Here is a 27,965-nt window from a genome sequence, read left to right on the forward strand (position 1 = left end):
TTAAAATAAAGTGCTGCCCAATTCGAGAACCACTATGGTAGGCATCGGGTGTTTCAGTGACATGTGCTGGAGAAAGGGGTGTGTGTCACACGTAGATCATTGACTTCTGAGGGGCCGCGTATCTGTGCATCCCAGAAACTCCATTCACATTTCAGGGCATTGACTAACAGCCCCTCTGCAGAAGGCCTGTGTGTTCTTGCCCCCAGCCTTGCCCCAGAAGATTCCAGGCGTAGTTGATGGATCAAACAGTTCCCAGCAGGAAGGGGCGCTGGAGGCCATGGAGTCTGGCCTTCTCGTCGGTGCTTGGTCCCGCCTTTAGCACCCGACCAAAGTTGACCACAGTTCTGAATTCCCTCCCTTCTGATCCCTACTCATGGGGCAAGCCTTGAAGACTGCCCAGAAACCAGATGCTTCCATTAACCGGCTCTTGCCGCATGCCAGGTGTGGTCCCCACATTGCGTCTTTGGCTGCCAGTCTGCCTGAGCTCAGGGGCAGAGGGGCTGTACGGGTGTCCCTCGGTGCTGCCGCCCAGGGCCTGACCTCCCACCTGCCCCCTGCCGCACAGGTCACCTTCATGCTTCTCGACCAGAACAACCGCGAGCACGCCATCGACGCCTTCCGGCCCGACCTGAGCTCGGCATCCTTCCAGCGGCCGCAGAGTGAGACCAACGTGGCCAGTGGCTGCCCACTCTTCTTCCCCCTCAACAGGCTGCAGTCACCCAGGCATGCCTACGTGAAGGATGACACCATGTTCCTCAAGTGCATCGTGGAGACAAGCGCTTAGGGCGGGTAGGGACTGTGCGAACAACACCTGACTCCCGAGCGAGCACCACTGGGGGTTTAGTAAGATGACTGAGGTCCTGCCCTTGGCGCCCAAGATCCCAGGGCACGATGTTGGGCCAGGCTGGCAGGATCTCAGCGGGCCTGCCAGACTGACCGTGGCTGGCCATCAGCTTAGGTGGCGGGGCCTTGGGCTGGGACCACAGGGGCAAAGGACCCAGGAGATGGCAGCCGGGTCGTTCGTTGCCCTCTGCACCGAGCACACAACCCTGCAGGCCTGGGAGCCACTCCAGCCCTGAAGGTTGAGGCGGACTGTGACCAAGGGAGGGAGGGACTACGGACCAGGCCTGGGGCATGGATGGTGAGCGTAGGGAGGAGCGCCCGAGCAAAGAAATTCTCAGACAGGAAGATCTCTGTTCAGGGCGGGAAGGCATCAAGTTGGGGCTTGGATTTAAAGACCTTCAAGCTCCTTCCAGTCCAGAAAGTCTCCAGTTTTGGGCCTCTGGCCCAGAAGAGACCTAGGACTTGAAGGGGTTCTGGAAACGTTCAGGAACCTCATGCCCACCAGGCTTCTGACTCTCCTTCAGTACCACCAGGTGGGCCGGGCTGGCCCGCACAGCACCTGCCATGCCGGGTCTGGCATCTCCGTTCCCCACTGCACGGGGGCCCGCGTAGGTCCTGAGCCCCGCGCCCGCCAGCAGGACTCCCCTGCACCTCCTCCAGGTGAAAGCTCCCAGGATCAGCCGGAAGAAATGTGGAGAAGGAGGGGGGCCCAGACTCTCTGCTCTCCTTCCCTTGGAGGCCCCACCACCTTTGCACTTTCCTGCATCTCGTGTCACCTAATTAAGCAAGGTATTCACTTCTCTCAGTTGACTGATCAGGGCCTCTGAGCCACTGAACAGAGGCTGTCCTTTTCAATATGTATAAAACCAAAGAAAGAAATTTTTGTACATTTCTGTTGAGGTTTCCGTGAAGTGCATATCCAACCTGGGCCCAAACCAGGTACCCCACAGCGCCTGAGCCTCTTTATTTGAAAATGGGGGGCAGCGCCCTCGCTGGCCCTGCCCCGCGCATGGGGTTTCACGAGGCCCACATACAGCAAGGAAGCACGAGTGCTTTGTATGTTCGACAGCACCTTGCGTGAACATGCCAGGCTTCCTTCTCTTGCCCCCTCGGCGGACAGCTGATCAGTAGTGGAGACTTCCCTGCTTCCCCTGGACAAGTGGAAGCAACAAGTAGAGGTCTGGCCCAGCAAGTGCTGAGGACTCCTGCCTCAGCACCTGTGTCCTGGCGAGTGACATCTTCGTCCCTCCCCCCTGGGTGCTGAGCTGACGGGATTGAGGACAAGCTGCTTCTAAAGACAACTGCTGTTCTTGCCTTTGCTCACACGTTTCTGATGGGAAGAGACACGTCTTCGCTTCTTACGGCGTGAGCGGCAGCCACTGTTTCAGCAAAGCCTCACTGAGCCCCGCCTGTCCTCCCCTCGCCAGACACTAGGGAGGAGGGGTTAAGATGTGCACGCTACCCTCGAGAGACTCTGAGTTCAGTGGGGGGAGCAGGTACATAAGTAGATCTTTGAAACTGATGTGGAAGAGTAGCTCAGAGAAGGCACAGGATCCCAGGTCCATTGGGTGAAGCAGGAAGGGAGGGCTTCATGGAAGAAGTGACATTGAAACTCAGCCTTAAAGTATTTTGAGATGCAGAGGATAGGAGTGTGGGGGAGGGGGAAGACACCAAGGTGGGAGGCAGTTTTGGCTGCAGGGAGGGAGGGTGTCCGAGGCAGAAGCATGGAGGGGAAGGGAGGGGAAGGCTGTAGCACCCAAGGCAGCAAGGCAGTCCCAGCTGTCTGAAAGCAGCACCAGGAAGTGGGGGGTGGTTCTCAGATCGCCCGCAGGTGATCCTTTGGGCTGTTAACAGCAGGACGAGACGATGATTTAAAACATTCAACGGGGCGCCTGGGTGGCTCAGTCAGTTAAGCGTTGGACTTCAGCTTAGGTCATGATCTCACGGTCCGTGGTTTCGAGCCCCGCGTGGGGCTCTGTGCTGACAGCTCAGAGCCTGGAGCCTGCTTCAGATTCTTGCCTTCCTCTCTCTCTGCCCCTGGCCTACTTATGCTCCCCCCCCTCTCTCGAAAATAAATAAATATTTTAAAAAATTGAAATATTTGACAACTGATGCAGGGCAAGCAGTGGTAAAACCAAAGGACAACTAATAAGTCCAAACAGACAATTGTTGAAAATAACCAGAGTAGGCTTACCATGCATACTAAATTATTCATCAGAGATGAATCCCCTTCATCTCTGTTGAAGAATATGAAATGTTTCAGATACAAAATGTTTCAGATAATTAAAAAAAGAAGGAGAATTTCCCACATTAGAAAGAGGCAAGAGGGGCGCCTGGGTGGCTCAGTCAGTTAAGCGTCCGACTTCGGCTCAGGTCATGATCTCACGGTTCGTGGGTTCGAGCCCTGCGTGGGGCTCTGTGCTGACAGCTCAGAGCCTGGAGCCTGCTTCAGATTCTCTCTCTCTCTCTCTCTCTCTCTCTCTCTTTCAAAATTAAAAAATAAATAAATAAATAAAACATTTAAAAAATAAGATAAAACATTCACCCATGTGTTTTCCAGCAAAGCCCTGAGATTAGTGCCCTGTCGCCTCACTTGTCACCTCACCTCTCCTCTCTCAGGTGATTCCAGGGGAGGGAAGGCAAGGTGGAGGCAAAGCCACTGTTTCTTGGGTCCCCACAGCTCCCCCGTGAGGCGGGCACCATGTCACCCCGTCTTAAAGATTGGGAAGCCGTGGCCAAAGAAACCAGGTGCCTTGTGCAAGGTCAAGTGGGAGCGGGGGAGTGGAGGAGACAGCTGGAATTAGGAGTCGGGTCTTTGGTTTCATGTTACTTTCCTTCCTCTTCAAGCTTCCCTTTGGCTGAAGTCTGTCTTCTGCCGCGATGAGGTCACATCCTCATGGGAGGCCTCGAGAGGCGATGGGTCCCTCCGCTGCCAGCCACAGGGGCCAGCCCGGTGGGCACACCCCGACCCTGATGCCAACCCCGACCACCCCTAGGAGGAGAGGGTGAGCACGGTCAGCACCGAGAGCATTTGCCCACAGCTGGGGGCTCACCAGCCGTCTCCTCACTGTGGTCCGCTAACAACCCTGAATAGTAGGGACAGCTATTTTTTAGGCCTTTAATTGCTCATTTCTTACTGGAAGAGACACACACTCATTGTAGAAAAACTAGGTAAAAAACAACTACAAAAGTAATATATAGAAGGAAGTAAAAGTCACCCATGAGCCCAGCGTCCAGAGGGACTAGGGACGTTTTAGTACATTTTCTTTGTCTTTTTTGAAACAGTGGATGCAGGCACACGAAGACTTTTAATTATGCAGCGAAAATCATAGCAATGACAGCTTTATGCCCTCCTGTTTTCATTGACATCCCACTGTAACATTTTACCATTAGCCTCTTTTTATAGGCAAAGGCACAGAAATTAAGAAAAGGGAAGTAACTTTCTCAAGGCCACTCCAGGTAAGTGGTGGAATAGAGATGCACCCTTTTGATGGGAATCCCACTCTGATGGAGAAACGGAGGCACAGAGAAGCACAGTGACCCACATGAGGTTGCACTTCTGAGGGGTGAGCCCCCAACTGAAGGTCTGGACTCTTCTCTCTCTTGCATGGCGTGCCAGCGGGGCTCCGGGGGAAGTCCCAGGACAGGATTGGCTTTGTGGGTCTGGAAGAGACAACACGTCCAGAAGCTGGTGGGCGGGACACCACACCCACAGCCTGGGCCAGGGGACAGGGATCTGTCCTCTGCCTTCTGGGATCTGTCCTCTGAACCCCAGCACAGCAAACAGGACGTGCTCTCCCCTAGTGACCCTGCCTCCCTGCTGAGCTCGAGAGCAGACACTGACGAAGCCTCAGTTTTCACTTGTGCCACGTGGCTGAAAATTCTAATGTCCCAGTGTTGTGGCCAGGGTGCCAGGGTCACAGAAACCACTAGCTTTGTACACGGTGGAGTCCCAGTCTGATGAAAACAGAAGGATCCCAAACAAGGGATCCCAAACAGATCCCAAACAAGGATCCCAAACAGCCGTGGGTGCCTCGCCGAACAGCAGTCTCAGTGCCGAGGGCTTGCGTGCGTCCCTTCAGGAACCTTGCATAAAACCCCACGAGGAAGTGTGGTGATTTTCTCCCGTTTCATGGAGGAGGAAACGCAAGCTCTGAGGAGTAAAAATCATCCACTCAAGGTTACACAAGGGCCAGGAGCCAGAACTAGGATCCAGATCAGTCTATGCCAGGTCCAAGCCCTACAGTCCAGTGACTTGATCCACATAATGTCGCGGAAATGACACAGAAGGGAGAGATCCGGTCTTCGTTCTGGGCAGACCACAAGTTGATTTTTTAAACAGCCGTAACAAAATGATGATAGCTTATTTATTGAGCACCTACTTTACTTGGCTTTACTTGCAAGGAACACACTTAATATTGATAACTGGCTTGGGAGGAAGGTTATCCTTTCCTTCACTCTATAGATGAAGGTACGAGTTCAGAGAGGCCAGGCAAGTTCCCCAAGGACACACAGCTGATAGGCAGGTTTCTGCCCCCACAACCAGAGGTTTTACCCACTGTGGCATCCTCTCCAGTGCTTTGGGGGATGGTCAAACAAATGAGAAGTGTGTCCAGCAGTCTTCTGGGCCGGCTGCCATCCCTTCTTCTCCAGGGGAGATGCCCACGCCCGGAGCACCACAAGGATGGAACGATGCAGGCTGTGAGGAAGAAGGATGAAGTCAGGAGAGCACTGGCGTGCCAGTGACCCTTTGCCAGGAGCTGGATCTCATGTGCCACCTCAGCATCTGGGACGTGTGTGTCTGTTTAAGCAAGGCACATTCAAGTGGCCCAGACTTTGGGGGACCATTCTGGAGGGGGGTATCACACTCAGCTGGGCCAAGGGGAAGGACGCCCACTCTCCCTTTTCAGGTCCTTTCCTCAATCCCCGCCCATCTCACAGCGTTTTCCTCCTCAGAAAAGCTGGGGAGCACGGGGCTGGTGTTGTCATAGCTGTTACATGACCACCGTCCAGGCAGGGAGACCCAGAGCACTTGGCGGGTTGGGGGCTCCGGTGGTGGCCTGAGATTTCTCTCCTGGAGGTCAGCGGAGCCATCGTCCCTCCCCGCCCGCCGTCCCGACCCTCTCCCCTCCCTCTGGGGCAGTAGGCTCCACTCTGGGAGAAGTGCAGCCTCTGTTCTCTGCGTGCCGATGAAAACAAGGAGCTCAGAGGAGAAAAGTGACTCACCCGGGAGCACCCAGCTGCCAAGGGGCAGAGCCTGCCCGGGACCGGGGTCTTTTGCCACAACGCCTGGCCCTTCTCCCTGCACCCAGTAGCTTGTTGGTATGGATACTAAAGATTCTCTTTCTGGAAACAACGGATTTCTACCCCCCAGCCCACCCCCAAGCACAGCCCCACCTGTCGGGAAATCCCAGGGCCAGCAGTGGAATGGGAGCATTTGGGACAGTGGGTGAGAAAGCCCCCCCCCCCCCCCCACTGCTGCTGTCCTCCCACGTATGGCTATAGGGGGCCAGGTGGGCGGGGTAATGAGGACACTCTGAACCCCCAAGACAGTCACAACGTCCCGTGTTCGGCCTACTCAGGACTCCATACTCTTGCTGTGGGATCTTGGGCCAGTCACCTGCCATCTCTGAGCTCATTTTCCCTCTCTGCACAGTGGACAGGTGGTTGGCGAGAGTTACAGGCCTCCAGCACTGACCATGTTGGATTCTGAGCGCAAAGAGTCTGACGGAGAGAGGCCCTCTTCCCATGGGAATCTCCGGTGATATCTTTTCTCAGTCCTGGCCCCTGCTCCTTGAGGAGGACCTAAGGCTCTGGCCCTGTCTGCCCTCACAGGGCCGCCAGTCACGGCCTCCCCACAGTACACGAGCTGGATTCCCTCTGAGCTGGGTCAAGGGGTGCAGGTCACTGAAGACTGTCTCCCCAAGCCTTACCCTTGCATTTGGTCTGGGATCCATGTGTCGGAGTCCAACAGTCCAGTTCAAGCCACGCCTCTGTCATTTAGTAGCCGCGTGTCCTTGGGCATGTTATTGAACCTCCCCGTGCCTCAGTTTCCCCATGTGTGAAATGGTGATATTAAACTTCTACCTCATAGGGGCGTTGTGGGGTGAAGCAGGCCAACGTATGGCAAGGACGTGGTGAGCACATGGCCTGCACCTCATATTACTACTACAATCCTCATTATAGTCTTAACCCTCGGCCTCCAGCCCCCCGAGGATCCATCAGTCAAAGCCATAACACCCTCTTCCCTCTTCCTGCCTCTGCCTCCAAATGAGTGAATGACTTTAGACCAGCCCCTTCCCCTCTGTGGGCCTCGGTGACCCTGCCTACAAAATGACCCTTGAACCTGAGGAGGGCAGGACCACCGTCTCTCTCCAGGGGTCTCCCCGGGGGGGGGGGGGGGCACAGGACGCAGCACAGGGTCTGGCACTCGGGGGACCACACAGGTGGATATCCAGCATGCTCAGCACCGTGCTGGTTCTGCCAACTCTTACATCGCCAGGATCCCAAGGAAGAACACGCACCTCTTTCTCCCACAGGCATGGAACCTGGCTAAAGAGCGGATTAGGGTGTTAATATCTGGAGCATTCCTTTCTGAACTGCCGCAGGCTGTTTTCAGAGCCTTACCACCCATGCCCACACCTCCTTCTGGCCCAGGGGTCTCCCTGCAGCTCGAAGGACAGCCCCGCCCCGTCCAAGGTTCAAGATGGAGCTGGAACACTGGTCTGGAGGGGGAACCTGACACAGACCACAGCCACCTTGGGGTTCCTGCTCCACTCCTGCCTTTCTCCCTGGCTCCTGCCAGCTGGCCAGCCCCGCCCACTGGTGCAGGGGAAAGTTTGGCTCCGGAATAGGCTATCTGTTGGCCCCCAGAAAGACAGTGGAGGGTGCCCCAGAATGCAAGCACCTCTGATCTAAACCCCAGCCTCCCACTGTTCAGCTGGGCACGGAGAGGCCAGGGCAGGTGCCCAGGCCAGCAGGGCAAGCCAGCGGGAGAGCTAGAATAAGAGCCCCAGGCCTCAGAGAGCACTTAGCTGGTCCCCTGCTCCCAACCAATCCACAGCCCGCACAGGAGCAGAGCTAGGTGAGAGCTGAGCCTTGGGGAGGTCACCTGCCAGGAAAGAGCTCCAGGCCCCTTGTCAACAAGGAGAAAGCCAGCTTCCTGCTGCTTCCCAGACTTGGTTCTAGAAGGCGGAGAGGAGAATAGACCGAAAGACAGGAAGAGCTTGTGAGGATGCTCAGCAGGTCCCTTGAGGTCCTCCGAAGTATCCAGAGGCCCGCAAGCCAGGGAGGCAGAGGGCACAGCCGCCTTTGCCCTGGAGAGATACTCAACGCTGTGCCCAGGTGTCATCGAGACCTTCCTTCACACAACCCTCTGTCCCCAGAGCACATTCAAACCTGGACACCCTGGACAAACCTGGACATCCTTTGACCTTCACCAGAGCCTGTTCCGAGTTGCCTTTTACAGGTGAGGAAACTGAGACTCATAGCGGTTGGGCAATGTGACATGGAGGGGAAGGGTGCCCACTGGGTCCCCTCCCTGGCTCAGCTGCCAAATCACTAGGAACCTCTTGCAAGCCTCTTCCGGCTCCGGACCTCGGTTTTCCCATGTGTAAAACGAGGCTGCTGTACCGATGGCCTCTGAGGACCCTCCAAGCAGTCAGGTGTCCCGGCACGGGGCAGCCCTGGCCTCCAGCCTGCCGGTGTATTGCCACCCCTCTTGCAGTTGAGCAAGCACTTATATGCCCGGTACCTTGTTGCATTTTCTCAGGCGTGGGCATCATCAGCCCCATCTTATGCACGAGGCAAGCAGAGTCAAGCAGGGACATGAAGTGACTCGCCCAAGGCCCCACAGCCTGTTAGTGGTTGGGCTGCACTGTGAAGCTAGGAGATCTGACCAGACTTTCCACCTCGATTCCCTAGAGCTGTGCCATCCAGCCTGGTAGTCACTGATACGTGTGGCAGGCTGACCTCCACATCCTAACCCCCGAAAGGGTGCCTACGCTGCCTTCCATGGCAAAGGGACTTTGCAGATGTGATTAAGGATCTCGGGACAGGGAGGTTATGGATCATCTGGGTGGACCCAATATGATCACAAGAATCCTCATTGGGAGTTCAGGGGATCAGAGTCAGGGAAGGCAAAGCGACAGACAACCAAAGCAGGGGGGAGAAGATGTGCCCACGGAAGCAGGGGTTGTGATGATGCCCTTTGGAGGAGGAGGAAGGGACACATGGACGGCATGCAGGTGGCCCCCAGAAGCTGGAAAAGATAAGGAAGGAATTCTCCCCCAGAGTCTCCAGCGAGAACCCAGCTCTGCCAACACCTTGATTTTATTTTTTTTTTAATTTTTTTTTAACATTTATTTTTTTTGAGACAGAGAGAGAGCATGAACAAGGGAGGGTCAGAGAAAGAGGGAGACACAGAATATGAAACAGGCTCCAGGCTCTGAGCTGTCAGCACAGAGCCCAACGCAGGGCTTGAACCCCCACGAACTGTGAGATCATGACCTGAGCCGAAGTCGGACGCTTAACCGACTGAGCCACCCAGGTGCCCCAACACCTTGATTTTAAAAGCCCCCATAAGACTCATTTCAAGACTTGCGGCATCCAGAATCCTAAAATGATACATTTATGCTGTTTTGAGCCACTGAGGTTGTGATAATGTGTTACCGTGGCAACTCGGAACTAAGGCCGCACTTGAAATGTGGTCACTCCAAATTGAGATGAGCTGTACGTCTAATACACGCATTTTGGGGCACCTGGGTGGCTCAGTCGGTTGAGCGTCCGACTTCAGCTCAGGTTGTGATCTCACCGTCTGTGGGTTCGAGCCCTGCGTCGGGCTCTGCGCTGACAGCTCAGAGCCTAGAGCCTGCTTGGGATTCTGAGTCTCCCTCTCTCTGCCCCTCCCCTGTTCATGCTCTGTCTCTCTCTGTGTCTCAAAAATAAATGTAAAATACACGCATTTCCAAGACTCACTGCAAAGAGGAGAATTTATTTCATGACAATTTTTATATTGATGACACGTTGAAATGACCCGCATTTCAATATATTAGATTAACTATATGATGAAAATTAATTTCTCCCGCTTCTTTCTTTAAATGTCGATATTGGAAAATTCAGAATTACACACGCAGCTCGCACTGCTTTCCTATGGGTCAGCGCTCTAGAGGTGGACTTTTCTCACTGCCTCGAGCTGGGCTGGGCAGACCGGGCCCCACCCCCTGTGCTATAGTTGGGGATGGGGCGGGGGGGCTGGTGCTGGGGAGAAGAATCAGCCCCCCACCCACCCTGCAGGTGGGGGTCAGATCAAGACCCTCCTCTCCCACGCCCCTCCCCCTGGGGCGAGTCCCGCTTCCGGCCCGGCCCACGTCCCTGCGAGACTTGACTTTTATTTTTAGCAGCCTCAGCGCCGCTGGCTCTCAAGCTTGCTGGGTGTGGGCCAGCCCCAGGCCACCATTTCCCTGCCAGCGGGGGTCTCCGGGGACCGGGCTCCACGTTTGGAGCCTCTCAGGGCTGGTAAGCAAGCCTTTCAACATCCCACGGCAAGTAGAGTATCATAATCTGCGCGTTTTCCATGTCGAGGCCCAGGCCAGGAGGTCTCTACAAGCGAAGAGGGGGCTGAGCAGAGTCTGAGCCTTTCCTCCCAAAGGCCTGACCCTGGGGACCCAACGCGGGCCGCTTGCCAGGTCTCAGGCAGCCTTTCTCTGGGGGCATTTTATACCTTGGAAAGTATCCTGAGCAAGAGAAAAGGCCAGAAGCAATTTGGAAGGAGGTGGGGGTGGCTGAAACTTAGCTTCAGGCTGTGCAGGCAACATCTTCTAGAATAAAGTGGGTCCGAGTAGTAAAAAAAAAAAAAAAAAAAAATCCATGCAAACATAAAGGCAAAGCTACATGAAAACCAGAGTGCCTGATGGCTCAGAACCCAGACTCCAGCATCACGAATACCTGGCTTCCAGTCCCTGCCCCATCCCTTAGAGAGCTCTGGGTTGGCCTGTTCTGGGCCTCGTCTCCTCCCCTGCCCAGTCCGCACACATTAGCACTTGGAAGAGTGCTGACCTCATGCGGGATCCTGCCTAGCACGGTGGTGCCCAGCCCTAGAGAATGTTCCATGTTGTTAGTATTTACCAAGGGCTCCAGGTGTATCCAGATCCAGCACTGTGTGAAACAGTTAAGTAATTCTCATTAACACAACAAGCTCATGAGGTCCCTGCTGTCACCATCGCCATTGAAGAGAAGGAAACTGAGACAGAGGCAGGGGATGTCCCTCTTCCAGCTATTGTGAGGGGCAGAGCCAGGAATTTTTTTGGTAATGGCTTCATTGAGATATAATTCACGTGCCATACAATTCACCCCTTTAAAGTGTATAGGTCAGTGGTGTTTATATATATATATACACATATATATATGTACACATATATATACATATATATGTACACATATATACATATATACACATATATACATATATATATATACACACACATACATACTGGTGTATTTTTTTTGTTTCTTTGGTGGAATCCTGATACCATCTAGATTCGTTTTTAGTTTTAAATCACGTTCTATTTTCTAAGTACACATTTGTTTTTAAGCGGACAGATTATATAGTAATTTAAAAATAATATAAAGGTAGGGTATATTTTATGGCGAGTAAATGATACTTCAATAAAGCCATTGAAAAATAATACTATAAAAGTGATAGCTGCTCATTACTTTTAAAAGGGAAGGGGAAATACAGAAAAGCATCCGACTACTCAGAGATGACTACTATTAACATGGTGGGATATTTCCTTCCAGACATAGATATGGGGTATAGGTACATATATGGATGAACCAGACACACACACAATCATCAATATTGGGATATGTGTACATCATTCTTTACCTTGCATTTCCTATTTCCTATTGACAGTTTTCTATACCATTAAAAAATATATAGGAGCACTTGGGCGGCTCAGTCGGTGAAGTGCCCAACTCTTGATTTCAGCTCAGGTCATGACCTCACGGTTCATGGGTTCGAGCCCCACATCGGGCTCCGCGCTGACACTGCAGAGATTGCTCAGGGTTGTCTCTCCCCTTTCTCTCTGCCCCTACGCCACTGGCTCTCTCTCTCAAAATAAAAGAATAAACTTTAAAGAAAAATTAAAAAAAAAAATCTAGGAGCAACTGGGTGGCTCAGTAGGTTGAGCATCTAACTCTTGATTTCAGCTCAGGTCATGATCCCAGGGTCGTGGGATTGAGCCCTCCAAGCTGAGCTTGGAGCCTGCTTAAAATTCTCTCTCTCTCTCTCTCTCTCTCTCTCTCTCTTTTTTCTCCCTCTGCCCCTCTCCCCCACTCGCACTCTCTCTCTCAAAATAAATAAACGTTAAAAAAAATTAAATGGAATTGTATTTCATATTGTGTAATATGTCCTCATCCAAGTAAGTTCTGTGGTTTGTTAATAGCATTGTACCAATTTCAATTTCCTGGTTTTGAAAATGTCCCATAGTTACATAAGAAGCTGTCGCTGGGGAGAGCTAGGTGATGGGGTACCTGAGGATTCTGGACTATTTCTGTAACTTCCAAACAAAAGAGTAAAATGTAAAACCAATGTAGAAAAAGAGTCATTTTGATTCTCTTTTAATTTTGATGGACTCATTTTTTTATTTTATTTTTTTCAATATATGAAATTTATTGTCAAATTGGTTTCCATACAACACCCAGTGCTCATCCCAAAAGGTGCCCTCCTCAATGCCCATCACCCACCCTCCCCTCCCTCTCACCCCCCATCAACCCTCAGTTTGTTCTCAGTTTTTAACAGTCTCTTATGCTTTGGCTCTCTCCCACTCTAAACTCTTTTTTTTTTTCCTTCCCCTCCCCCATGGGTTCCTGTTAAGTTTCTCAGGATCCACATAAGAGTGAAAACATATGGTATCTGTCTTTCTCTGTATGGCTTATTTCACTTAGCATCACACTCTCCAGTTCCATCCACGTTGCTACAAAAGGCCATATTTCGTTCTTTCTCATTGCCGTGTAGTACTCCATTGTGTATATAAACCACAATTTCTTTATCCATTCATCAGTTGATGGACATTTAGGCTCTTTCCATAATTTGGCTATTGTTGAGAGTGCTGCTATAAACATTGGGGTACAAGTGGCCCTATGCATCAGTACTCCTGTATCCCTTGGGTAAATTCCTAGCAGTGCTATTGCTGGGTCATAGGGTAGGTCTATTTTTAATTTTCTGAGGAACCTCCACACTGCTTTCCAGAGCAGCTGCACCAGTTTGCATTCCCACCAACAGTGCAAGAGGGTTCCCGTTTCTCCACATCCTCTCCAGCATCTATAGTCTCCTGATTTGTTCATTTTGGCCACTCTGACTGGCGTGAGGTGATATCTGAGTGTGGTTTTGATTTGTATTTCCCTGATGAGGAGCAACGCTGAACATCTTTTCATGTGCCTGTTGGCCATCCGGATGTCTTCTTTAGAGAAGTGTCTATTCATGTTTTCTGCCCATTTCTTCACTGGGTTATTTGTTTTTCGGGTGTGGAGTTTGGTGAGCTCTTTATAGGTTTTGGATACTAGCCCTTTGGATGGATTCATTTTTTTAAACTCTTTCCTCCATCAGAAATTTATTTTATATATAGTGAGAGGCAAGGCTCTGACTTTTTTCCATATGGCTGGCCAATCGTACTAGCCTTCCTACGGAACCATTCTTTACCTGGTGATTTGTGCTGCTATCTTTATCATATACTGAAGCCTCTAGGTGATAAGGACTGTCTGTGAGCTGGTTGTGTTTTTTTTTATCTTTTTTTTTTTTTTTTTTTTTTTTTTTTGCCATTTGTTACATCCTTTCCACTCTGTTTTGATTTTTATAGCTTTAGTATGTTCTAAAATGTTCCAGGACAGCTGTTATTTTCCTTCACACATCGAATTACTCTTCTTAAAAAATGACTCTTGGGGTGCCTGGGTGGCTCAGTCGGTTAGGTATCCGACTTCGACTCAGGTCTTGATCTCCAGGCTCGTGAGTTCAAGCCCCGCCTTGGGCTCTGTGCTGACAGCTCAGAGCCTGGAGCCTGTTTCAGATTCTGTGTCTCCCTCTCTCTCTCTGTCCTTCCCTCACTTGTTCCCTCTCTCTCTCTCTCTCTCTAAAATAAACATTAAAAAGAAATTTTAATGACTTATTTTTCAACATATTTTGATTCTTTATTCTTCCAGATACAACAAACATTATTAAATATTTCAAAGATTTCTTGTTGGACTCTCATTAAACTTGCAATGTAACTCGAGGGAAGCTGACAGCTGTACAATATCCAGTCTTCCCATCCAAGACCATCGTATGACAGAACCTCCCTTTATTTCTTTGTGTGTTTCTCAATAAGAATTTGTCGTTTCTTCTTGTAGATTTTTCAGATTTCTTGTTCAGTTTCGTCACTGGTATTTTACGACTGAGATCTTCTTAATAAAAATTCTATTTTCTAGTTGGTTTTGTTGGTACGTAGATGGTCCAGATATACAGGACTGTGATCACCTTTCCTATCCAGTCGCTTCACTGAATCTCTTATTAATCCTAGTAGCTTTTTCAGTTAATTCTCTTGGTTTCCAAGGGGCACAAACAGATCCTCTTTAACTCAGCTTCATTTTGCCTCCTTTCCAAGAGCAGTAGCACTCGGGAGCCACAGGACCATTGGGTGGACAAACACAAGCGAGTGATTTATGATCTACGAAGTTTAATTCCCTTGCACGTAAACTACGAAAATAATACCGAGATACAAGTAAGCATTGCCCAGCTTGCTGAGGTGCTACAAGAATCAGATAAAATAGTTGATATCAACTCCAATTTCAGAGTCCTTAAGCAGTAATAGTGTCTTTTTCTCCCCCTCACCTTCTTGCTTCACATCTTACAAGGGCGGCTTAGGCTTGCAGATCAATGTTGAGTAACAATGGTGACCGAAGTCCCTATTAGGTTCCTAATTTTAACTGGAGGGCTTTCAGGGCGTTACCAAAGAGCCTGTTAATCACGTGATCATGCTCCTATAGCTGGAGCAGAAACACAACAGGAAAATCACAGACCTTGTTTAAGGCCATTGGGCTCCCTTAAATTTGAGAGCTCAAAAACCTCCCACAATTTTATGTGTCGACTATACATCAATGAAGCTGAAAAAAAAAAAAAAAAAGATTTTAGTGAAAATCTAGCTGGAGGTTGCTATGCTTTGTTTTCTTTCTTTTCTTTTTTCTTTTTTTTTTTGAAAGACAGAGAACAGGCAGAGAAAGAACAGAGAGAGAGAAACAGAATCCAAAGCAGGCTCCAGGCTGTCAGCACAGAGCCCTAGGCAGAGCTCGAACTCACCCACCGTGAGATCATGACCTGAGCCAAAGTCAGACGCTTAACACACTGAGCCACCCGGGCGCCCCTGTTTTGTTTTCTTAAGGAGTCAATTCCTTTATGAGTTTCAGCAACTCTGGAATCCAAGTGAGAAAAACCCCCAGGATGCCAGGGTAAAGTCTCAGCAGGGCCTGTCTCCTTGTGGAGCTCAGACAGAAAGAGCACTGGACCTGGGTCCTTTAACCTGGCTTCAGATCCCGATGGAGTAGGGGAGGGAGGGGGAGAGCTCCTTGCTAGCTGCGTGACGTTGGACAAGTCCTATTAGCGGCCCTGAGCCCAGCTGTCATCAGGGCGGAGCTGAATATCCAAGCCCGGGGCCATTCCCTGGGATCACACTCGGAGATCCTGACACAGGGAAGCTTCCCCTGGGAATGGTAGGTGGGAGGGAACTGAGCGCTCTGGGGGACTGTGGGCTGGGTTTAAGGGGGAAAATTCCTAAAGCCTTCTCCCAATACATTGTCTATGAAGTGTTGACTCATCAAATCCTCCTAACATCTACTACGTTCCTGGCACCGTGCTAGTCCCGGGAATCAGTGGTCACCCGCGCCCCGGGTGGCTGGGGAGACAGACAACACAGGAGCACAAATAAACGTGCTTTCTTGCAGGAGGACGGGGCAGGGGCGACCCGTGCAGCGCCCGGCCGATGGATCGCCGCAGTCGGCTTCCTCCTTTCGGTCCGCTCCGGCCGGGCCCAGCGCCGCCCAGCACCCGCAGCCAGAAGGAATGCGTTGAGCGACGCTTGCATTCCAAGCACGCGGTTCTGCTCTCCCAGGAGCCGGTTCCCGGACCGCGCCAGGCCCTCCCGGGGCAGCCAGGGCCTTTCCAGGCCTCCGGGGCCTCCTGCCCTGCCTTACCCACCCCCTGCTGGAGCGCCGCCCAGGGGGGCGAAGGGAGGGCCTGACCGGAGGTTTCGAGCTAACCTGTGTAGGGGGGGACGCTGGGCGCCAGCAGGTGCCCTTCCAGCAGCCCCACCAGGGACTTGCCAGGGGCTGCAACGTGGTCTAGAAGGACGGGGCAAGGCGGCCCCAGGGGCCTCAGGAATCCCAAGGATCCTGTTTTTCTGTTGCAGAAAAAAACCAAACATTTCAAATAAAAATCCTAAGGTTGGCATTTAGGGGCCCAACCAACCCTTCCAATCAGGTTTCCGGTAACTTTGTCTTCTTTTCTCCTCCCTGCTGAAGCCCTTGTCTTAGGGTCTGTGACTGACGGCGCCCGTCCCCGAGCAGCACCGGGTGGCAATCAACACTCCAAGGTTGGCTTGATGCTTGACCAGGTGAGGGGATTGCTCGGCACCCACCGGGTGAGGCCCGATTCCCACATCAGTCTCATTTCCCTGACACACTCCTACTATAGAAGCACCGGCCTTCTTTACAGATGAGGGAGTTCAGGCTGGGAGCTGGAACCCAGGCTCTACGCCACTGGTCTACAAACGGCACGTGCATCCAAATCACCCTGAGGGCTTATTAGAACACAGAGTGCTGGGCCCACACCCAGGTTTTGTGACTCAGTAGTTCTGGGGTGGGGTTGGGTGATTTGCATTTATCACACATTCCCAGTTGATGCTGATGCTTTTGGTGCCGGGACCACACTTTGGGAACCTCTGCCCTCCACAACGATGCCCCCTCTGGATCAATTTTTGGCATTTAGGCAGACCTTACGTTCCCCATAATGCCACTTCCCGCGGCGAAGATCTGTGGTGAATTTACCTAACCCATCACGATACTACAGGGCTACGTTCCTGACTGTCCACCTGATGTTCGGTCCCCAGAGGACTGCCCTCCCTGTGCTCCGTTCAGTCCTCGGGAAGTGCTCCCCCTGAACACCAACAGGACACAAATTTCCTGCAGTGGGGGTGCGGCCATCAAGCAATGAGGGCAAATGACCCTTCATGATGAATTTGCTCCTAAGTGATCACTAGGAAAGGGGCCGCTCAGGGCCAGGGAAGGAGCTGGAAAGCTTGGGGAAAACTGCCAGAGGCTTCCAGAAAAGGGGTGTTCAGGACTCGGGCTGGGGAGCTGAGTTATGCACGGGGCAGGACAGGGTCTTCCGCACCTGAGCACGCTGGAGAGTGATGCCCGCCCCCCTCACCCCACCCCCCCACCCCACCCCCAACAGGAAGCGACCTGCCATCACTGCTGTAACCACGGGGGCCCTGGGCGTGGTAAGCAGAGACTTGGGACAGAGAGCTGAGGAACTGGAGACCTTCCCAGAACTCATTTCCATTTTATTCCCCAGCGTGTACATGTGGCTTCTTTGTCAGATTCTAGCGGGCTTGAGCAGAGCAAGAGTCTATTCTCACTCCTGCTGCACCTTATTAATTAGGCTATGAAAGAATGACATCGTATATGAGGGAGCTCTTATTAATAGTCACAGCCGCTATTTATCAAGTGCCTGCTATGTACCAGGCACTTTACATACATAATCCCACTCAATCCTCCAACAGCTCTGATGAATAAGGTGAGTGCTGAGATTATCCCCATTTTACAGGTGGGAAAATGAAGGCTAAGAGACGTTAAATCATTTGTGTAAGGTCCTAGTGGCTGGGAAATGACAGACCTATTGTCTCTCCATCTCTAAACTGTCGCTTTCCACCCTAGCATCCTGCCCTCGTTTCCTGAACACCTGCTGTGCAAGGCTCTGGGTGGTTCTGCAAGATGAATCATTTAAGCAGTCACTTACTCAACAAACCTTTTTTTGAGCCCTTGCTACTTTGTATGGGCTTATTTATTTATAGCATGCCTTGTTCCAGAAAACACATAACAGAACTTCTGTATTTGAGAGACTAAAATTTTAAAGGTGTGGTCACGGGACGGGACGAGTGACAAATGGAAAACAGAAGTTGAAAAGGTCAGAAGAGCCCAGGAATGAAACAGCGATCCAAAGTACAGGTCTTGAGGTCCTACGTGGTACAGAGACAGGCTACAGGTTGTCCTCTGAGCTTTCCAGCAGCCAAAACCAGATCCCACGCCGTGCGGGATCCATGAACCAGTTGCAAGAGGAGAAACATGACTCACGTAGGTCCCAGGACCAGAGAGGCCTTTTCCCGGTGCGTTCGCAGAAGAGACAGAGCATCATCAAACATAGGGAGCGATGTCCACAACGCTGCACATACAGCACAGGTGTCAGGGGACCTTTCCCGTAGGCCCTCCATGCTGGCCCAAGTCCTGCAGCCTTTCTGCAGCAGGGAGAGGATGACAGCACAGGGCAAGCATGCCTCGCCCTGGCTTAATCCATATGCAGTGTTTGTAGGAAACATTTACAGCAAACTTGCAGTCAACTGGCTAAATGCAGTCCTCGGGTGAGCTTTGTTTGGTCCGAGAAGGATATTTAAATTGATTGGATTACAAGGGGGTATAATGCACCCTGAATTTCATACCAGCGTTATCAACAATAGGCAAATCACAGGGGCCCCCCGGGGGCTCAGTCGGTTGAGCGTCTGACTTCAGCCCAGGTCATGATCTCATGTTCATGAGTTCGACCCCCGCGTCCTGCTCTGTGCTGACAGCTCAGAGCCTGGAGCCTGCTTCGGAGTCTGTGTCTCCCTCTCTCTTTCTCTCTCTCTGCCCCTCCTCCACTTGTGCTCTGTCTCTCTCTCTCTCTCAAAAATAAATAAACATTAAAAAAAGAAACGATAGCCAAGTTACGGAAGCAGCCCAAGTGTCCACGATTGATGAATGGATAAAAAACATACACCATGGAGGGGCGCCTGGGTGGCTCAGTCGGTTAAGCGGCCGACTTCGGCTCAGGTCATGATCTCACGGTCCGTGAGTTCGAGCCCCACGTCGGGCTCTGTGCTGACAGCTCAGAGCCTGAAGCCTGTTTCAGATTCTGTGCCTCCCTCTCTCTGACCCTCCCCCGTTCATGCTCTGTCTCTCTCTGTCTCAAAAATAAATAAACGTTAAAAAAAAAAATACACCATGGAATATTACTGAGCCATCAAAAGGAATTGGAATCTTGCCATTGGCAATGACGTGGTTGGAGCTACAGTGTATTATGCTAAGTGTATTTGTCAGAGAAAGACAGATATCATATGATTTCACCCATATGTGAAATTTAAGAAACAAAACAAATGAGCAAGGGGAGAGACAAACTAGGAAACAGACTCTTTTGTTTTTTTTAATGTTCATTTTTGACAGAGAGAGAGAGAGACAGAGCATGAGTGGGGGGTGGGGGAGTGCAGAGAGAGAGGGAGACACAGCATCCAAGGCAGGCTCCAGGCTCTGAGCTGTCAGCACAGAACCTGACACGGGGCTCGAACCTACGAACAGCAAGATCACGACCTGAGCCGAAGTCGGACGCTCAACCGACGGAGCCACCCAGGTGCTCCGGAAACAGACTCTTAACTATGGAGAACTGATGCTTACCAGAGCGGGGGATGGGTGAAACAGGTGATGGGGATTAAGGAGGGCACTTGTGATGAGCACTGGGTGATGGATAGAAGTGTATAGAAACGCTGAATATTGTAAACCCTAAACTAATGCTACGTGTTCACTGACTGGAAATTAAATAAAAACTTTTAAAACATGATTGAATCACCTGTCAACTTTAAACTGTTAGATTTCACAGAAAAATCCAGATTTGGGAGGTCTATTAAAAAAGAATGGGGGGGGTGGAGAATGACAACATGGGGCCCACATTCCCAAAGAACAAGGATTGGCTAGGGCTAAGTAGTTTTCCAATCCCCTCCCGTGGTTCCCTGAAGACGCTTTATGTTGTTAACTTCCTCGCCTGGCGTTGCAAGTCCTGGGGAGCTCGAAGCCCCGAGCTGTAGCACACGGGCGTGCATCAGAATCATCCAGTAACTTGTTCACATTGCGGGGTCCCAGATGGGCTCCTTGGATCCGGGGTGGGGCTCAGACAGGCATCCTTCTCCCAAGTATCATGATGCAGGTGGTCCCTCCTAATAGGCCTGGAGGGTTGGGAGGGGGGTGCAGCAGGGCAGGGGGTATATAGCTACTGAGCACCGCTGCTCCAGGTAGGAGCATGAATAGTGCTTCTTTCAACACAACCTGTGGCAAGTTCAATGGAGCTGTGAGTTCAAGATCATGCTCTGTGAGAGGTGCCCTGGGTACAGCTCCTCTGAGCTGCCGGGGAAGTCCTAAGTCAAGTGCTATAAATCACAGTGCTGTTCAACCTTGGCCACACGTAAGAACCACCTGGGGAAGTTTTCAACCCATGCTCCCCAACCCCAGGCCCAGCCCTCCCCCCCTCCCCTGACCAATTAAATCCGAGCTTGCAGGAATGAGAACGCAGGTGTCTGCGTTTCAAGGCTCCCGGGACGATCTCAGTATGTGCTGCCGGGTGTGAGGCACAGGACTGCAAAACTGAGCACTTTCTCTGAGCCAGAGCCGGTATTGAATGTAGAGACACAGAGATGAGCAAAGGTCCCAGAAGGGAGCGGACTGCACAGTAAGTGCGGTGAGTACCCTGGGGAGCCCTTGCAGAAACACCTAACCCGTCCTGGGAGACTCAAACTGTCTCCCCCCCCCGTTCTCTGGAGGAGAGGCCTGGGCTAAGTTTGGGAGTAAATACCACCCAGCCACATAAAGAAGGAGGAGGAAAATCCCAGCCAAAGCAAGGGTACAGTCCAAGATGCTGAGGCCCAAGAGGAGGGGGGAGAAGGTGGAGCTGAAGGTTTCTGGCACCGCCTGGATCAAGGCTGGGGGTGGGGAGCATAAGAGGCCACAGAGGCGGGAAGGGGCCAAATCACAAGGCGGTTGAACTTGACCCTGACACTAGGAGGCACCTCTGGAGCGTTTTAAGTCAAAGAGTCAGAGGGCTGAACAAACCCATGATTTGCTGGAGTTACCAAGGAGGGCTTCCTGGAGGAGGTCAGACTTGAGTGGAGACAGGGGTAGCGTTTGGAACTCTGGCAGGGAGGGAGAGCTGGGGGCATTCTGATCGGCCGGGGCAGTTAAAGCTCTTGAAAACCCTTCCCTCCCCCACGCCCTTTGAAACCCTTTGAATCACAGCCTGCCTGGGTCAAAGACGTGTTTGTTATTTGAAAGCTGTGTTTTCTCTTTAAGAGATTCTGGGCCCCATCCTTTGACTAGGAACCAGGAAGGAATGAAGAATGCAGCCTCTTGCCCAGAGAGCTAATTGTCGAAATGCTGTGGGCCTCACCAGGTTTTATGGCGTCACTGATCTCTATCCCCCGACAGCCCCTCATCTCTAACCGGTCGGTTTTCAGTATATTTTTATGGGCTGCCCCAAAGCCAGCTGGAAGCTTTTTTTCCTATAAACTTTCTCTGAGACAAGTAGCCGAGTTTCACATATTAAAATGAAAATGTCAAAGGGGTTGTTTAAAATATATATATACACATAATCTCATTTGTGAAGCTTCAGCTCACGAAACCCACATCAGAGTCCAAAAATGTCTGTCCTTTTTTTTCTGCAAAGCTGATGGTCAAGTTAGGACGACCATAAAAATCACTTGCTTGCTTGTTTATCCATTCACTCGACAAACATTTACTGGGCATTTACTAGGTGCCAGGCTGTGAACTGGGCACCAGGATGAAAAGATGCCTCGGGCATGGATGCTCCAACACCAGCACCCTCTAGGGCTCAAAATACAAAGTGTTTTCACCTGCAATTTTGTGAGCTGTCTGTGCTGTTATTCTCCCCACTTTTCAGAGGAGGAAATCGAGGCTCTTAGAGGTGAGATAACTTGCCCAGAACCAGGATGCCAGTAAGTGGTAGAACTTGATCTCAGGACATCCAAGTTCACATCCAAGTTCTGTCCACTTGGCTGCTTTTTAAGCAACACCATCTAACTGTTAGTGGCTTAAGAAGGACAACGGCTCCAAAGGTTTAGCCGTTACTTGTAATCTGTCCAATATCTACCCCCCACCTAGAACCCTGCTTTCCTTTGGGGGGAATTCCCCATTGTGGAGAAGGAAAAAACTGGCATCCATTCCCCATGGCCACCATTACTGTAAAAGCAAAGTGAAGCCAGATTCTTCCCCAGCGTCTCCTCCTGCCTGGATAGTGAATAGGCATGTGTGAAATACAACCTCAGCCAATCAGGTACTCATTCCATAGGCTGACTCCTGAGTGAGTGGTGAGTGGATCCTTGCTGGTAAAATTCAGTCTCGGTCGAGGCCCCTGGATCAGACTGTGCCTGCAGTATTCCATTGGCTGGGGTTCCCGTGGTTCCCTTGACTGCCCTCACTGTCTTCCCTTAAGTCCTTCCCTGCTGAAGATGGCCACAGACAGTCCTGGTTACTTGTAACCAAGAATCCCGACTACTACAAAATCATAGGTCCCCAGCCCGTTTACAGAGCCGGCAGGAAATAGCCCCCTTCCCATGGTGCCGTGGGCACTGATCAAGGAGATTCTTCCCAGGAAAACCATTTTCGAATGCTGGGAAAGGCTGGGAAAACGTTGGCATAGCCTCTCTTGCCAACGCCTGAAAAATATCCTAGCAGACAGATCCATTTGTCCAGGCTGCTGCTCGCATCCTGAAAAGCCAGGCACGACCTGGTCTGTCTCCCCACACGGTTCCAGACCTCTCGGCTCTTCCAACTGCTGCCAAGTTTGCTCTTCTACAACCCCATTCCCACCTGGATCCTTCTGGACCTTTTGTGGTCACGAGGGTGGACAAGGAGACTGAAGTGAAACCCGGGGGTCTGGTCTGCGTAAGGAGGGATGGGCTGGGGTATGCGGACAGAGGGCTAAGGGACAGAGGGCGTGAAGAAGTTCTCCAGCAAAACAGAACCAACTGGAGAAATATATATAACGTCATTAATTCATTAATTCATTCAGAGATTCCTTTATTTTAGGAAACTGGCTATCATGGCTGTGGGACTGCCAAGTCTAAAATCCACAAGGCAGGGCTGGAAACAAGCAGGAGTCGGTGCTACAGTCTTGAGAAGGCATTTCTTCTTCCCCAGGAAACCCCAGTTTTTGCTCTTAAGGCCTTCAACTGATTGGATAAGGCCCACCCACGCTGCAAGAGGTAATCTTTATTTAAATGAACTTATTGTAGATGTTAACCACATCTACTGGATACCTTCCCTGCCATGCCTAGATCAGTGTTTGATCAACCACCTGGGCACTAGGGCCCAGCCAAATGGATGCAGAAAATTAACCATCACAGAAGGGTCACCCCAGTGGGGTATCCCTGATCAGTCCCATACGCTCTTCCTTCCCGGGTGCACACTGCTCTGGACTCCCTCTCAAGCTTCTCTTTCAACCACCCCAACCCGGCCACCACACACACCCTGTGTCTGTCCAAGCCTCACAGGTGAGATCCAGACACTAAAGCTCAGAGCCACATCTGGAATGAAGAGCTCTGAGTTCACAGCCTCCTACCCAGGGTGTCTCCCACACAAGCTGGGGAGCTGCCTCCCTGTGACGCTGGCCCAGATGTTTCCTCTCTTCCCTGGCAGGAGGCGAATGGGACCTTGAATTGTAATCTTGGAAGAAGCTGCTGCAAGACACAGATCTGAGCGGTCCTAGCTAAACTTCTTGGCACTACTGCCCCACTCCAGACCCAAAGATCAGGGAGCAGGACAGACCCCAGAGAGAGACCAGACTTGAGATTTTCTTCTGAGAGCACCAAAAGAGTGAGGATTATCTTGGAATTGCTGTAGAATTCTGGTGGCAGAATCACAGGCTCTCCAAGCTGAAAGGTCACTTAGATGTTCCCCCACCCTCTGAAATTCATGAGAATGTCACGTATCACAGAACACTCAACCAGAAGGGTTTTTAAACAAAGTCTGGCAGTCGAAAAACTCAAGAGGACTGTTGGAGATCCGACAAAAGCAACATGACGTAAATCTCTGGGCAAGGAGGCAGAAGCCTTGATCACATGATGGCTCGGCTGCTGATTTACCACTTGACCTTGAACAAATCTTTCCTGGACGACCTTGAGCAAGCTTGCTCTCCAGGCACTGGTTTTCCCACCTGAAAACGAGGAGTGGGCAACTTGACTTGGAAAGTCTTCTCTGGTTGTTGTGACTCCCTGCCTCCCGAGTCTGGTATCTAACATGTTCTAGCTGCATGGCCTTGGACATATCACTTAACCTCCGTTTCATTATCTGCAAAATGGGGGAATCATAATCCCTGCCTTGCTCGTCTTGTATACTTGCTGTGGGGATGGAGTGAGAGGTGTGAGGTTACCCTGGGTGAAGTACAAAGTGCTATTCACATCTAATGCATTATTGCAAGGTGAAATATCATTGTATGATGTATCTAGGGTATCTGAAGCTGCGCAAGCCCCTACAAGACCCAATTTGTCCCCAATTCACAGGGGACAAAGGGCACGGGGGTTAAAGGCTCTGGAGCCAGACTACCTGGGTTCGTGGCTTACCTCTGCCAAGTTTCCTCATGAGTGAAATGGAATAATAATAGCTCATGTGAAGCCCAGGGCAGAGCCTGGCGTGTGGCATGGGCTCCATCCACGTCGGTGATTATCGTGATCATTCTATCATGAAGCGAAGGAGGCAGGGTGGGGCCATGAGAGGACCGGTGGCTTTTGAATACACCAGACCCAGCTGGGTTCAAGTCTCAGTTCTACCATTACCAGGTGAATCATACACGTGGCCACATTCTACATCCACTGTCTTCTTTTTTTGCTCTCCTCTGATGGCTCCTGGGTCCAGTACTTGTCCATTTTCCCTCTCTTTTGGGGCTGGACACTTGGTTACCCACATTGATTGATTGATTCATGGACTGCTTGATCCAGAAGAGATGCCTGGAAAATATTGGAATGCACTAGCATGAAAGGCTCCTCTGTATTTTAATGTGTGGATAATTTGAAAGATGTCTTTAATCCTTTCTGGAAGTATCTGCTATAAAATGGCATAGATGGGCTAAATACCAGTGCCCTTGCTTTGGGCTTGAATTCTGTTTCTCTGTCTGTCTGTCTGTCTATCCATCAACTCTTTCTTTTACAACCACACTACTTGTATCATATCAATCAAAGTTCTGATTGAATGTAATAATGTGGACCTCATTCATATGAAAGAGAAGACAAAATATAATAAATGCAGCGTTTGGTGGTCAAATCTTTATAGAAAAGCCTTTGTGGAGACAGATTGGGAACTACTCACTTGTTCTAAATGTTAGGGTTTAACCAGTGAGTAAGTCGGAAGCCCGGATTATTCAAAGTTACCCGGAGAGGGAAAAACCAAGCTTACGTTAAGTTCATAGAATGAAATACCAGTTGTCAGAAGGAACTTAGAGACCCTCGATATTTGCTCAGGGCCATCACACCCGGTGCATTAACCCACCATCGCAGTCACCTGTCGATCGAGGAGTCTGTCCCTCCAACCCCACCTGCCAGCTCTGGACCAGACATTTTTTGAGCCCAGCGGCTGTCTTACTCATCTTCACGGTGCCTCTCTCTCTCTCTCTCTCTGCTGCCCACCTCCTGTCTCTCTCACACAGTGCCCGCCTGCAGCATGTTTCCCTAAAAGGCTGCTGAATCTTCAAATGTGAGTAAAGCACCACTTTAACAGATGGGGAGCCCGCATTTTGGAGGAGAGAAGAGGGCCCCACCTACAGTTCCGCAGCAAGTCTGGGGGGAGGGCCAGGAGGATCCCCTGTGTCTCCGGGTAGTCGCTCTTCTACCCTCCTGAACTCCAAGAGGGGGACAGGCTCTTGCCTTCTCTCATTTCCTCACAAAAGCCACAGGTAAAGGCGTTTATGGCCTGGCAGCTAACCAAGACCATGGTTCTTCAATAGGTCACGGTCTGACCCCACCAAATGTTGTTGCCGTTGTCTTTAATTTTTAAATGGTGTTAACGGTCACGCCTTCTACTGTAATTTGGAAACTCTCCGGCACCTCATGCCGGGGACATTGTAAACTGACCCCCAAGTTCAGGCAATGAAACACAGACCCACCTAGCTGGTCACCTGGCTTCAAGGTGAAAGTAACTTTACTATAGTTACTTCCAAAAATTGTATTACAATAATAATTACTCATATTTGTGAAATGCATTTCTTCTTTGTTCAAGCACGTTCATATACCCCCAGCTTATCTAGCATTAGTGCTGTGCTTTTCAAGTAGGTGATTTTACTGTGTAGGAATTACATATGCCTCAATGAAGCTTTTTTTTTTTTTTTTTTTTTAGTTTATTTTGAGAGAGAGAGAGAGAGCAGGGGAGGGGCAGAGAAAGGGAGAGAGAGAGAGAAAGAGAGAGAGAGAGAGAGAGAGAGAAAATCCCTAGCAGTTTCCTCACTGCCAGCACAGAGCCTGAGGCGGGGCTCAAACTCACAAACTGTGAGATCATGACCTGAGCCAAGATTAAGAGTTGGATGCTCACTGAGCCACCCAGGCACTCCTCAGTGAAACTGACTTTATTTTTTTTTAATTTTTTTTAACATTTATTTATTTTTGAGACAGAGAGAGACAGAGCATGAACAGGGGAGGGGCAGAGAGAGAGGGGGACACAGAATGGGAAGCAGGCTCCAGGCTCTGAGCCATCAGCCCAGAGCCTGACGCGGGGCTCAAACTCACGGACCGCGAGATCGTGACCTGAGCTGAAGTCGGACACTTAACCGACTGAGCCACCCAGGCGCCCCTGAAACTGACTTTAAAAGACAAAGGGTGGCTCAGTGGGTTAAGCATCTGACTCTTGATATTGACTCAGGTCACCATCTCACAGTTCATGGGTTCGAGCCCCACCTCAGGCTCTGTGCTGACAGCTTGGAGCCTGGAGCCTGCTTCGGATTCTGTCTCTCTCTCTCTCTCTCTCTCTCTCTCTCTCTCTCTCTCTCTCTGCCGCTCCCCTGCTTGTGCTCTGTCTCTCAAAAATAAACCTTACAGAAAATTTAAAAGACAACGAAAACCACAGGTGATGTTCGTGTTCTTCCTTGTGCTTTCTGTATTTTCCAAGCTGTCCCTAATCGGAAGAAAAAACTAGAACAGTGCAGTGCACCAAAGAAGGATGGATTACTGTAAGGCCCGTGATCTGCTCTGGAGGTTCTGGACTTTGGGAGTCTCCGGTGATGGGCAGGTGGTAAGACACAGCGGAGAGGAAGGGACCCGTCCTCCCTCCCTAGGGTATGTGACCCTGGAGAAATCACTTCCCCAAGCCTCCATTCTCTCCCCTGTAAATGGATCTGAAGCCTGCCGTGCCCAGCTCCCCAACTCTGGCAAACCTCCTTGCCAGATGTGTTAGGACATTGTAGCTATGATGGCCCTGCACCGGTGACAGGTAATGTTATTACCAAACCTCCTCTGCTCTACAGTCTCCTGGTCTCCTCACCTCCCCCATCTTTAAAATTGCCAAATATTTCAGAGGCGCCTGGCCGGCTTTCTTGGGAGAGTGTGCCATGATCTTAGGGTTGTGAGGGTGAGCCCCATGTTGGGTGTAGCGATTACTAAAAAAATAAGCCAGCAAATATTCTAAACATACAGAAAATAGAGAAAAAGTTTCAGGCTTGAGAAGGAGAAGGGTCAGACGGACCAGCTATGGACTGGCCACCCAGCTCTGTCAACTCTTCACACTTTGCCACCTCTGCTTGAGATATTCTTCTTTTTCCTAAGAAATCATAACAGATAGAATTCAATCCCCTGTGGGTCTCTTTCTGATCGCCTTCCCAACCCTCCCTTCCCAGAGGTTATCCACTGTTCTAAATTTGGTGTCTTTGGTTTCCTGCACACGTTTTAATACTTTTTGGACCCGACTGTATCCCTAAAAATATATACATGGACAGTTTTGAGTGTTTAAAAAAAAAAAAAAATTTTCTATCACGCTGTACCTATTCTATAACTTGATGCTGTTTGTTTTTGTTTTTTTTTTTTTTC

General features: G+C 50.6%; 1 protein-coding gene and 1 long non-coding RNA gene across 12 annotated transcripts in view; both read left to right on the top strand.

Moving 5' to 3' along the window:
- The window catches only part of TRAF1 (TNF receptor associated factor 1), a 31,982-nt gene extending 28,749 nt beyond the window's left edge, over nt 1-3,233 (top strand). For all 11 annotated transcript variants that reach the window (XM_047830784.1, XM_047830786.1, XM_047830783.1 and 8 more), the window contains one exon: nt 566-3,233. In XM_047830784.1, the coding sequence (XP_047686740.1) occupies nt 566-784 (219 nt within the window). In that variant the 3' untranslated portion in view covers nt 785-3,233. The remainder of the gene's footprint in view (nt 1-565) is intronic.
- Nucleotides 3,234-20,518: 17,285 nt separating this feature from the next.
- LOC125150090 (uncharacterized) lies at nt 20,519-27,182 on the top strand. Its single transcript, XR_007146169.1, has 4 exons — nt 20,519-20,626; nt 22,990-23,165; nt 25,601-25,647; nt 27,052-27,182. It is a non-coding gene; the product is annotated as an uncharacterized LOC125150090 (long non-coding RNA).
- The last annotated feature ends 783 nt before the right edge of the window (nt 27,183-27,965 follow it).

The sequence above is a fragment of the Prionailurus viverrinus genome, chromosome D4 (genome assembly GCF_022837055.1).
Source record: "Prionailurus viverrinus isolate Anna chromosome D4, UM_Priviv_1.0, whole genome shotgun sequence".
Classification (NCBI taxonomy): domain Eukaryota; kingdom Metazoa; phylum Chordata; class Mammalia; order Carnivora; family Felidae; genus Prionailurus; species Prionailurus viverrinus.